At 43.7% G+C, this 12,914-nt stretch overlaps 1 protein-coding gene across 1 annotated transcript in view; it reads left to right on the top strand.

The window, feature by feature from the left end:
• The window catches only part of LOC148529175 (uncharacterized), a 150,416-nt gene that overhangs the window by 81,942 nt on the left and 55,560 nt on the right, over positions 1–12,914 (top strand). Inside the window, exon 5 of the mRNA XM_088468849.1 lies at positions 8,112–8,153. Within this exon, the coding sequence (XP_088324975.1) occupies positions 8,112–8,153 (42 nt within the window). The remainder of the gene's footprint in view (positions 1–8,111; positions 8,154–12,914) is intronic.

Below are 12,914 nucleotides of genomic sequence, written 5' to 3'. Positions count from 1 at the left end.
ACAAATGAGACTGGAGAGGCTAGACACTAGTCTACAGCATTAGTAAAAGTGATGGTGAATCTAAATGAGAATAACAATTACTGGTAAAGATAGTCCTGTATGAAGGCATAACGACTCCCAGCAATAACAACAGTAAATACAGAGTAAAGGAAAAGTGTCAGTCATAAAACTAGGAAATGTAGCAGGTCAGCCGCAGTTCATTGGGGTCAGACGCCTGTGAAGATTCATCTCCTCTGGGTTTATTTTTGGGATGCTGAACTTGTTGCCAGTGGTCCCTCCTGGGTAGACTAGAAGGCACAGCAATTGAGAGAGGGCCTGCCTGTCACGAAGGGCAACAACTCTTATTTTTATACTATACAGTATATTTAGATATTGGAGCAGTAGTTATCCAACAGGATCAAATACTGTTTTACTAAAAGTGATAGATATTGTTAATATCCCTTATTTATAAAGCACCATCACATGATGCAATGTTGTGATGCAAATAATATACAATGGCATAAAACAAGGTAAAGTTTTGTAGCCGCCTCAGCAGCCGTTCGGCCTCAAGCCACAACATCGGCCTGAAGCTGCAACATCGGCCTGAAGCTGCAACATTGACCTCAGGCCACAAAATCGGGCTCTAGCCACATCGACCTCAAGCTGCAACATCGGCCTCAGGCCAAAATATCGGGTTCTAGCTGCAACATCGGCCTCAAGTCGCAACATCGGCCTCAAGCCACAACATCGGCCTCAAGCCACTACCTCGGCTTCAGCTGTTCCGCCCAGCCACTCAGCAAAATCTTCGGCACCAGCTTCATCTTCACCGGTTGGCCAACTGCTACAGCTATCTGGCGCAAACGCCTCCACTCGTGTCTCCTTACCATCAACAAGACTTCTTGTACCGGCGTTCAGCCAGTTGTCCGGGGCAATTAATAAACTTCTCTTTCCACCTTGTCTGTACCGCTCTTCCACAGGGATTCTTGGGTGTCGGATCCCCGACAATCATAACAGCTGGTCAAAGAGTACCGAGATGAGAGGTAGTGGGTAGGAGTTCTTAATGGTAATGTTGTTCAGACCTCTATAATCAATACATGGATGGAGAGACCCGTCTTTTTTCTCCACAAAGAAGAAGCCAGACCCCACCGGTAACTTAGAGGGACAGATAAATCCCTTTGCCAGTGCGTCCTTGATGTAATCTCTCATCGCCTTGTCTTCTGAAATGGAAAGAGAATACAATCAGCCTTTAGGTAGTTTCGCTCCAGGCACTAAGTTAATAGCACAGTTGTATGACCGATGTGGAGGAACAACATCTGCCAGCTGCTTGGAGAAAACATCAGCGAAATCTCAGAATTGGAACTGCAAGACAACCAGTTTGACAGGCACGGCACCACCTTACTAATTCCCCAGAGGAAGGGGAAATAGTATCCCTGAGCCAAGGGAGACAGAGAATGAATGGTGCTAAAGGACACTGGAGGAGATAGAAGGAAATAGTCTCTGAATGCAGGACTCCAACTGACATATGGAGAAAGAGGTGTTTTAAATTTAATGCGACCACAATCTTTCATCCAGTCCGCAGATAGGGATTTCCCAATCCAATGGAATGGCGGGAACACCTAGTGACTTGAAGAAACGAAAATCTATGAAGTTGCCAGCTGCCCCGCTGTCCTGAAATGGCCAAGTGGTCAGAGAGGAGCTGACAATTTGGATGGCTGCAGGGACTAGTACCGAGTTGTTGGGGGAAATAGGAGCCAGGCCTAAATGCAAATCCTCCTGGACAATTAGGCCTTGCCTTTTACTGGCCTGAGTGGGCAGTTGTTCACACTATGCCCATTGTCCCCACAATACATACAGAGGCTTAGGGTTCATCTCCTGCGTCTCTCTTCGGGTGATAACCGAGACGCACCAATTTGCATTGGCTCCTCCGGATCAGAGGATGGAGCCCAAGTGGGGGAGCGGGTGACCTTGTGAGAAGGTTTTGTTACTGTCTACGTTCCTGGAGATGTCGGTCAAGGGCTGGATCATTCCAACCAAAGCCAGTAGCCCATCTGCAGAATTCAGAAGATTAGTCTTCCGCTGCCTTCTGAACCTGCTTGAGGGAACGCATTTTGGTCTCAGCCAAGGCAGATCTATCAGGATCATGGTACAATAAGCCCATGGCCGTAAAAAAGGCATTAACGGACTGCAGCGAGGCATGGGTTGCGGGCAACCCAATGGCCCAAGTTTGTGAATTGCCCATATTTGTGGATCCCCCTGAAGAAGGGAAATTACCAGTCCCACTCATAGTGATTCTGTCCATGGGGAGATGGGATGTAGCCTGAAGTTTATCTTGCAACTTTTGAGGGAGTTAAGGAACTGCCGGCGATCTCCAGAAAATCGATCCGGCAAGTTCATTATTGGCTCCCTGGGAAAAACCAAAACAGCAGGAGACCAGCCTACTTCAACGCGCAGGGAGAGTTCTTGGACATTCTGAGTGAGGACTTGGATTTGAGCAGCAAGCACCTGGGCAGGATTCTGCAGCTGTTCCATGACTGCTCTCCAGTCTATTTTTTTTGTAGCCAACTATAATTTTATGAATCCCAAAGCTCGTTTCATGTGAACCCCTACAACCCAGGTCAGCGAGGTCTTCCGCCACTAACAGCCACCCGTTGCACCCTTAGACCTATAAACGATCACCGTGTATACTGGCTTGAGAGCCGGTACACAAGTTTGTGTACTTGCGATGCGGCTTTGAGAGCCGATGGTGTGGCTTGGGAGACGGTGGCAGCACGGAAGCTGCTGGTGCGGCTGATAAGCCGATGTAGTTGCTGGTGAGCCTGTGGCAGCACGGAAGCTGCTGGTGCAGCTGGGAAGCCGATGTAATGGCTGGTGAGACGGTGGCAGCATGGAAGCAGCTGGTGCAGCTGGTAAGCCGATGTAGTTGCTGGTGAGCCGGTGGCAGCACGGAAGCTGCTGGTGCGGCTAGGGAGCCGACGGAGAGGCTTGGGAGCCAGTGGCAAAGCAATTCAGCTGGAGAACCAGAATACACTACCACGAGGAGATACAAAATGCTGACCATGCAGCTGAGCTGAGAGAACCTACAGGAACGCTATAGTCTGCGAGGTGGCAAAAGGCCAGCATGCACAAATAGGAGGAGGAACCAATCACGCCATGCTGTGGATAACATGTGACCTCCTGTGGCATGCAGATTGCCTAGCAACAGAGGGAACCGGAAACAACAGCGTCATGAGAAGGTAAACTGTTAGAGGGAGACAAGTTGTGACCGTGACTTGTAAAAATCCTAAAATGAGGCAAAACGTCAACTTCCCGACATCAGATCCTGCGTGTTGTGGATTGCATATAAAACTCCCTCCATCGTGTTCAGGTGCCATTGTGATGCAGGAGATCCTAGGTGTGTGCAGGCAGGGCTCCCTGAAATTTTGTAAAAAAATAATAATTTTATCATTTTAGCAGCCACAGTGCAGACAGTGTGTAGTTGTGTACCTAAAGCCAGTAAAGGCAAGGGCACTGTGTCATTCATTTATAAAACAACATTAGGGACCTGAGGAGCAGTGAGTTCAAGCCATTAGCATTGTGTCTTCTGCATTAAAAAAAGCCATTTAGTAGCAGTGTATTGCGAAATCTTGAGGTTATTTGTTAAAAAAAAAAGAAAAAGGATTTATTTTGTAAAATTTGTGTGTGTTCACTGTTCAGGCCTGTCAGTGATACTGTGTTAAACAATAATGGTCAGTAGGTGCCGTATCACCACATTGATATCAGTGCTGTCAGTCGCAGTGTGACGTTGGCCTTTTTTTTTTGTGTAAGAACAAACTCATTTTTATAAAACTTGAGTGTGTTCAGGCAGGCCAAGCAGTGGTACTGTGTTAAATACTAATGCTCAGTAGGTGCCATGCCACTGCGTTAATATTAGCACTGTAAGATGCAGTGTGAAGTTGTCTTTTTAAAAAAAAGAAAAAAAAAGAAAAATAACACTACCTCTAATAATAAAGGGAAAGTTTACTGCCTGAAAATGTAAAATTGATAACATGCCATACACCACACGCAGTGTTAAGAAATAAGATAAAACAATTTGCGCGCACACACAGTTTTAAAATCAGAGAAGGAAGGCTGCCAACTAGTGGTTAAACCAATTCCCCACTTTAGAAAATATTAAAACAGACAAATTAGTAGCGCCTTAACCTACTCTAAAATGAACAGGGATAGTAAATCCCAAGCAACTGAGATAGTGCTATGGAACTCCCAGGTTCACAAACTAAATTTCCAACTCATAAATTGCAACATATACAGTTACAGTCATTACCGGAGGCCCGATCACCGGTCCCTGGAGTCAGGTAAGTAAATTTTTAGTTTTTTCTTTTTTTTACAGTAATCAGCTTGCGGTCTGTTTAGACCACACAGCTGATTACTGGGACCGACTCCCGGCTCTGCTCTCCCCGTTAGAGCAGAGTAGGAGGCCAGTAACTGGGGGAGACCCTGGATAACGCCACCTCCAGGTGGCGTTATTATCACAGGGCTTTCCCCGATATTTTTTTACATTTTATTTTTAGTAACTCTGGTCGGATCACATTTCCCATTACAATTATGGGAAATGCGATCTGATTACTAAAAATAAGTGATACTTAGGGGTTGGAGTAGAATTTTACGAATTCTACTCCAATTGCCCTGTAATAACTATAGGTGATACTAAAATAATGTGAAAAAGGTGTGAAAACACCCTTTTTCACTTTATTTTAGTCAAAATAATGTTAATAAATAGAGCCCTTAGGGCCTGATTCAGCACGAATCGCAATTGCGATCACAGCTGCGTAATTGCACGCAATGCTGCTGCGAAAATATGCTAATGTCTGCCACAGCTGAGCCAGCATAGAGACACCTACTACTGCTTTCTCATATCCATAATACCTTGCAGTCCTGCGTATATATTGTTAACATCGGAGAACATCGGTCCGTCACGTAAAATTACAGCAGGTCTGACCTGTCTCAGAAATTGCAGTGAGTACTCAAGCAATCCCATGCAACAGAGGACAGGCACAACTGCGTTTCTGCAACCACTCCCCCATCGCCGCCCTCAAACACTCACGGCCTGTCACATCAATTGGCCAATCTGCATACGCCGGTGCAATTGCAATCCATGCTGAATCAGGCCCTTAGTGCAATAATGAGTTTACTGTTGTATTTGGCGGTCATCATGAGATTTCTTATCCGTTATTGTTGACTTTGCCTAGGTGACCGGAAGGTGCCTCTGAGAGCAGCAGCTGCTGGAAGATTCTCTTCCTGCAGCCACCCCACTGTTTATCTGACTGGTCGTATTGTTGGCGACCAGATCAGATAACGCACAGCCTGGTTTGGTTGGAAAACTGCGACCATGTCAGGCAAGTGGCTAATGTATCAGAACAGCTCTGATCACTATTGACTTAATCATTCACCTTCTAGCGCAGGAGAGGCTGTTTAAAACAAAACATTTCTGTTTGTGGACCCTGAGAACCAATATTCATATACAGGTGTGTCCTCATACACCTATCCTTTGTGTACCATATAGCCAGCTCACTGAGCCTGGTGCTGGTTGATTAAAATATGAGGGACCCCTACGTCATTTTTCGCCTGTATTTTGTCAATCAGGACTGACTCAACAGAGCCTGGTGCTGGTTCATAAAATACAGGGGAACCTACACATTTTTTCCCCTGTATTTTAAGAACCAGGGCAGGCTCAACACGTCATTTATTTTTATGTTTTTTACTGTTAATTTTTTTTTTACACAGAAGTCTTCACGGATCTCACTGATTTTGCATTACAAGGTCCGAGTTTTCATAGGAGAAAACTCGCACAGACTCGGATAATCTAATAGCCTTGAACTCACAAGTTCGCAGGCTATACCATTTGATGGGTTGTGGGACAAACTCGGACCTTTAAATGTGCGAGAATGTCTGAGTTTGTCCCACAGAAAAAACTCAGACCCTATTACATTTACCCCATAGTTTACTAAGTACTTAGGATTACCTTTTTTTGGCGCAAAAGAATTAGTATACAGTTGCAGATAAAGCAAAATGATGCATGGCACAGGCCACTCTTATCAAATCTGTCCTATTCCTTTATACCCTAGATTGTGAAATTTTGCTACCTTTTTCCTCCATTGTGCTACTTTTTCCTCCATTGTGCTACTTTTTCCTCAGTTTTGCATCTTTGCACAAATAAAGTGTGCTAGACACTTTAGTGTTTTGGCGCAGCTAAATTGCACAGTCCGTGGCATGCTAAATGAGGCTATTATAAGCTATTTGAGTATAGGTGCTTATAGACACATCTGTAAATATCTTATAGTATAGAAAATGTTAATGTCCCGTGCCAGGTATGTAATCCTAATGTCCTGTGCCAGGTGTGCATTTCATGTGATGTCTTTAAATATAATTGCTCTTTCTGTTTTATTTCACTTTATTATGTTTTGTTTTATATTTTATTTTCTTTGTTCTTTTATGTTCTGTTATGTGTTTTTATCCTCATTGTGCTATTTGTCATGCTTTATTTTACTGTCTTCCAACTGGACTTTGCTGTTAAAGGGATGTGGCCTAAAATAAAGGGGCGTGGCATCACTGGGGATCCCGATGACTTCACTCCAGGGGCAGCCCAGCATCGCCGGAGATGCTGGGCTGCCCCGGGAGACTGGGCTGTCAGCACTATCGGCTCCTCTTCTATGACAGGATACGGGTGCTGCAGGAGAATATCACACTGCAGCTCCTGGCTCCTGTCACTGCAGAGGAGCCGGCATTTTGGTGTCACCCCCTCCGAAGAAAGTAATATGCAGGCTACTTTCTATAAGATTGCAATCTCCTCATCTATGGTCTTTGCCATGGTGTATAGGTGAATAGCATATAGAGATATATATGTCAACACAGAGGTACTTTAGGTCAGAAATAAATAGTATTTCTTCGATAAACTGGAAACTACATCTGCAGGGAGAAAATAATACAATTAGTTGTTACATGGGCATTAGCGTATTTGCCCATCAGGGCTATGAGAATTTCCTGTTTCTTGAGTAAGCAGGACGTCTCCACCTTCTATATAATTGTATGTGTACTGTGTTATTGCTGCACAAATGAGGGATAATAATAAATCCTATTTAGTATTGCACTAGGGGGAACATGGCCATTGATAAGCTACATGTTAAACATGTCTATATTTACTGTGTGTCCATTCATTGGAGATATCCAAGGACATATGTTGTTCACAAATCCCCCCACAGACACACACACACACACACACTTTTCACACAAATTCCACATCCCAGACTAGCAATGCTACACCCATGGAGAGACCATGGGCCTGATTCAGACCCGGACGCTCTGAACGAGCGCCGGCTCTGAATCAGGACGTTTTTTTTTTTTTAATTGTGCGGCCTTTTGGACACTCGCATAGCTGTGGGTTACCACCCACAGCTTATTCGAGCGTCCAATCTGATGGTCGAAATGGTCAAGAGCATCGCGACCATCGGGCTTGCGACGAGAACTTTGCGGTAGGGTCTCGTGGCCGAAAGCCCTGGAGTGATTTTGGCTCTATCAGAGCTAAAATCACTCCCACTGACATCACTAGTGATGTCAGTGGGGCCGGACCCAGACGGTAGGCGTTCCCATGGGTACGCCTCCGTCTGGGCAGCCACGTCCCGGCATGGCTCACCATCGACAGCACGCCCCCTTTGATGCGAGACCCGGAGCGACTGATTGCCCGTAGCTATCCGGGTCTCGCGCATGCGCACGAAGGAGCAGCCTCCATCGTGCGCATGCACACTTGCCCAACATCGACCCGCTTGCGAGCACTCAGCGCTCGCGAGCGGGTCTGAATCAGGCCCCGTGTCCCCTTTGAACACCAGTTACCATGAGTGTCCTTGGAATTGGATTATGCTGGTGGTTATACTGTGCGTACATAGTAGTATTTCTATTACCTAACTTCTGTTTATTGTCTGTTTACAAAGTTCATTTTGTCTAGCGGGACGTTATTGCATTTTATCTCCCAATATTGCTAGATTAAGTCTACACAGCGTAAACACATGTTACCAGCACATCTCTTCACTGCTGTCACTGTATAGTAATGGATGGAGAATGTATTGTTTCCTGCTAAAGAGTCTTTAATTTTTTTTCCATAGAAACATATGGGTCACCCAAAATAGAGGCAACAAGCTGGACAGGTACTGTACAAACGTTTACTGCTTTAAGTCTATATTCTATAATCAGATCATTGGAGAAGTAATTATCTAACAGAATTACATACAGGGTGGATTAAGTGAGGAGTGGGCTTGTGTGCAGCCGCTATGTGGGCCCCTTCCACCTGAGCATGCGTAGAATAGACCCTGGCACTGTTCCAAAGTAGTGCATGCGCTGATCTCAAACATTACCTCCACTTAAACTGGCCACACACTAGACCAACTTTCATCCAACCATCCAACTAGTTGATTGGTTGGAATGAAAATCTGGTAACGTATGGGAGTAAATGATGATCAGCAATTTGCTCCTAAATGCCAGAAAACAGATGAAAATGGTCGTCAGACAAGTTTGTTAAATGTTTGAACTAAACAATTTGTTCAAACAACAGTTTTGGTCCATTTTCTGGCGTTTGGGAGCAAATTGCTGATTGTCATTTGCTTTCATTCCTTACCAGATTTTCATTCCAACCAATTAACTAGTTGGCTGGTTGGATGTAAGTTGGTCTAGTGTGTGGCTATCTTTAGGCTTTTTGTACCTAGCATTGTAAAGGGCCCTGTATGTTTCTGGAATGTTGCTTAGGACCTGATTTAGAGGGGAACAGTAATGCAGCCACACCTGCATCTTCTTACTCAGCGTGACTGTGTCTATACTAATGTTGTTTTACCAATTCAAATCAGAGTCTCTAAAAACAATACTCTCTCTCTCACTCTCTCTCTTTTATTTCTATTTCTCTATAAATATATTATTTTATAATGCATTGATTTTATGCAAATGCCACTCAATAAATATTTATACCTTAATAATATATAAATGTCCTATTTTATATTGATCTTTAATTATTTCTGAAATTGTCAGCTCCTGGTCTTTTCCTCCTTTAGCATTATACCAATTTATTTTGGATAGTGTTCTTCTCAACTAATGAACTGTAAGCTAAAACTGCAATGACAAAACATCTGCTATTGATATCAGCAATTCAGTGCAGCTGTGAACGCAATAAGAACTATGAATAACAACATTTAATTGTGTTTATAAAATATGTTATGTTCGACACAATCTATTCTCCAATTAACTAAAATATAAACAGACATTCTAGTCTTACAACTAGCAGAATTTGTGGAGCAAAGGTACCTTTACTTAGTTCAAAAAAATAAGATGAAGTCTATAAGGTTTAATACCCTTTTGTATCCAGCCAAACATAATTAGTATGTTCATTTTCCATTTTTATAAGGGCACAAATCAGACATTGATTGTTAATTTTTAAGAATAGGTAGGTATTGCAGGTAATAGGTAAAATATTCATCATGCACTAAGCAGGCCCTAGATCTATTGGTAAACTGTGTAGCGCAGTTTAGCTGAAAGATACTTTAGGGGATTACAAGCAGCAATGGGCTACTAATTTAAGTACTGTCTGGTATAATGTAAAGCTAGGTCCAGCTAATATATGGTTAAATGTGCTTAGCATATATTTTCACTTTAACAATTCCATGAAACACCTTCATACCTTTATACAGGAGGAGTAGCTTTAGAAAATCTATTTACTACACACTTATACATTTTATCATCCAAATGACTATGAAATGTATATAAAATAGCATTATCAATATTAGTATTAGCAAGCATCCTAATTGTATGCATTATATTGGAAAACCATATACTTACAGGTTTGGACTGGCCCATAGGGTTACAAGGGAATTCCCCAGTGGGCCCCACTGCCTGTGGGCCCACTTCCTCTAGGTGTCAGGTTTTAGACCTAAAATTATAGGTTGTTACTTTATTAGACAGTAAGTTACATGGTAAAGAAGGACCACTGATCAACATGGGGGCTTGGTTTCCACCTATAGAAACTACACCAAGATTTGACTAATGGCTAGCCAAACCTCTGTGGTGGATGACTACACTCCTTTAGCATGGGCCCTTACCACTGATTCCCCGATGGGCCCCTCATTGCCCAATCCGACACTGTATACTTATAGTATGTATGAAACCCAATAATTAGGTATCACACTAATACAGTTATATCTTATAGCAAAATAAATTTTTATTTGGATAATTATCTTCATTTTCTTATATTGGATATGTTTGTGAGATAGGTGCAACACGTTACTTCATGTACTGTACTGTTTGTAATGTACTGTAAGACAGGATCCTGTGGAAGCTGATAAGAGTTACAGTAATCTAATACTATTCTGTACTACACAAGTTCTGTCTTAATTGCTAATAGTTCCCTACCAAAGTATCTAAAAGTTCTATCATATATTGCTGTAATATTATCAATTAAATCTCCTAAATCTTATATTATCCCTTGATTTGATAATATTCCCCATGTTCCAAATGTAATTACTGTATATTCCCAAAACCCAATCTAACCTTATTCTGTGAATAGTATAAAAATACACTTATACTTTCTCTGCATTACCTGTATGTCTCTGTTTTCTAACACTGACCTGGCATATACATTTTTTTTATTTTTTATAACAATGTCTCTCGCAGCTCTTATTGTCTGGGTCAGTGAAAATCCTATTATGACCAGCACTGTGGTAGTTATAGTAATGTCAATCTGAGGGGCCCATGACTCAGAGAAGCTTATCTGTATTACTAAACTTATAGGTGTTTACATTTAAGATGAATAATGTAAATGGGGAAGTGAAATCTGTCACGACTAGCTTGGAGAGTCTTCCACATCCGGATTAAAGCACTTTGCTACTGTGGAAGTAATTACATGCATATATCTCCTACAGCTTTTACGTGAAGGGGAGATGTACTAAGCCTTGGAGAGTGATAAAGTGGAGAGTGATAAAGTACCAACCAATCAGCTCCTTACTGTCATTTTTCAAAAACAGGGGTCTATGTAATATGCCTTGGATAGAGATAAAGTGGATGGAGATAAAGTACCAACCAATCAGCTCCTAACTGTCAGTTTACAGGCTGTGTTTGAAAAATGACAGTTAGGAGCTGATTGGTTCTTACTTTATCTCCATCCACTTTACAGTATTTCTCTCCAAGGCTTAGTACATAGACCCTGCAGTCTGTAAAGTGACAGGAGCTGATTGGTTGTTACTTTATCACTTTCCAAGGCTTAGTACAGTACATCTCACCTTGAATAAGGTCCATAGTCCAAAATACATGAAGAAATAACTCAGCCACACACTGGGGATGATTCTAAATTGGAAGAAAAGCAAAAAAGAGCAAGTAACTTTGTACCTTGGTAAAATCACGCTGCACTGCAGGTGGAGCCCGCAGGGCTGGTACTAAGGTGTTCGGAGCCCCCCTGCAAACTATAAATTTGTGCACTCCTACAAATGGGGAGAGGCAGTGGGTTACAGTCAGTAGGTGAAAGGCATTAGGTGATGCTGGGGAGAGGCAGTGGGTGACAGGCAGTAGGTGACACTGGAAAGAGGTGAAGGGTGACAGAGAGGGAGTTGTAGAGAAGGAGTGAGTGACACTGGGGAGAGGCAGTGGGTGACAGTCAATAGGTGACAGGCAGTGACAAAGAGGGAAACAGGGAGAAGGAGTGGGTGATGAGGTAAAGTAAAGAGTGAAGGAGAGAGGCAGAGGATGATGGGGAGAGGATGATGGTGAGAGGCAGTGGGTGATGGGCAGAGAGTGACAGGAAGAGGCTGTGGGTGACAGGAAAGAGAGGAAGACTGGGAGAGGCAGTGGGAAGAGAGGCTGGCACAAACAATGTATGGGCAGAAACGTTGTTGCAGACAGAGGATGGGCAGAAGGGCTGACACAGACAGAGGATGGCAGAAAGGCTAGTTTAGACAGAGGATGGGCAGAGAGTCTGGCACAAAGGAAGGGAAGAGGCTGGTTCAGACAGGATAGTCACAGAAGCTGGTACAGAGGAAGGGAAGAGAGAATGGGTAGAAAGACTGGTACAGAGAGGAAAAGGCAGAATGCTGGCATAGGCAAGAAAAGGGCTGAGAGGCTGACAGGCAAGAACAGATAAAGGAGAATGGTACCACTTGGACCATCTTATGTGTCTCCACACACCACTTGGACTACCTTGTCACGTTCGGGCTATGGTGGTCCCCTGTAGAGGGATTAGAAGATGTGGACCCAGGTTGGTCAAGGAATCTGAGATGAGGGGCCTGGATATATGCAAGAAAAAGAGGTAATATTCTAAAGTGGGGCACTCTAAAAGCAGTATCTATTAAAATGTAACCTTTATTACATACTGTATATACTCGAGTATAAGCCGACCCGAATATAAGTCAAGGTACCTACTTTTACCACAAAAAACTGGGAAAACTTATTGACTCGAGTATAAGCCTAGTGTGGGAAATGGCAGCAGCTGGTAGTGCCCCCAGTAGTAATTCCCCCTGGTTGTGCCCCCAGTAGTAATCCCTCCTGGTAGTACCCCAGTGGTAATCCCCCCTTTTAGTGCCCCCTGTAGTAATCCCCCACTGGTAGTGCCCCCTGTAGTAATCCTCCCCTGGTGTAATCCCCCCTGGTAGTGCCCCCTGTAGTAATCCCCCCCTGGTAGTTCCCCCAGTGGTAATCCCCCCTTTTAGTGCCCCCTGTAGCAATCGCCCCCTGATAATGCCCCCTGTAGTAATCACCCCCTGGTAGTGCCCCCTGTAGTAATCGCCCCCTGTAGTCCCCCCCCAGTAGAGAAAGATGTGACAAGAATAAAAAATAAAAATAACTTACCTGAAACTCCCGCTCCTGGTCCCAGCGCTGTCCGCTCCTCTGGCCGCTTTCCATGGGAGAGACGTCATCATGACGACGTGACTCACATCACC

This window comes from Taudactylus pleione, unplaced genomic scaffold (genome assembly GCF_031769625.1).
Source record: "Taudactylus pleione unplaced genomic scaffold, aTauple2 ptg000086l, whole genome shotgun sequence".
Lineage (NCBI taxonomy): Eukaryota > Metazoa > Chordata > Amphibia > Anura > Myobatrachidae > Taudactylus > Taudactylus pleione.
This window is presented reverse-complemented; position numbering and strand designations above follow the sequence as displayed.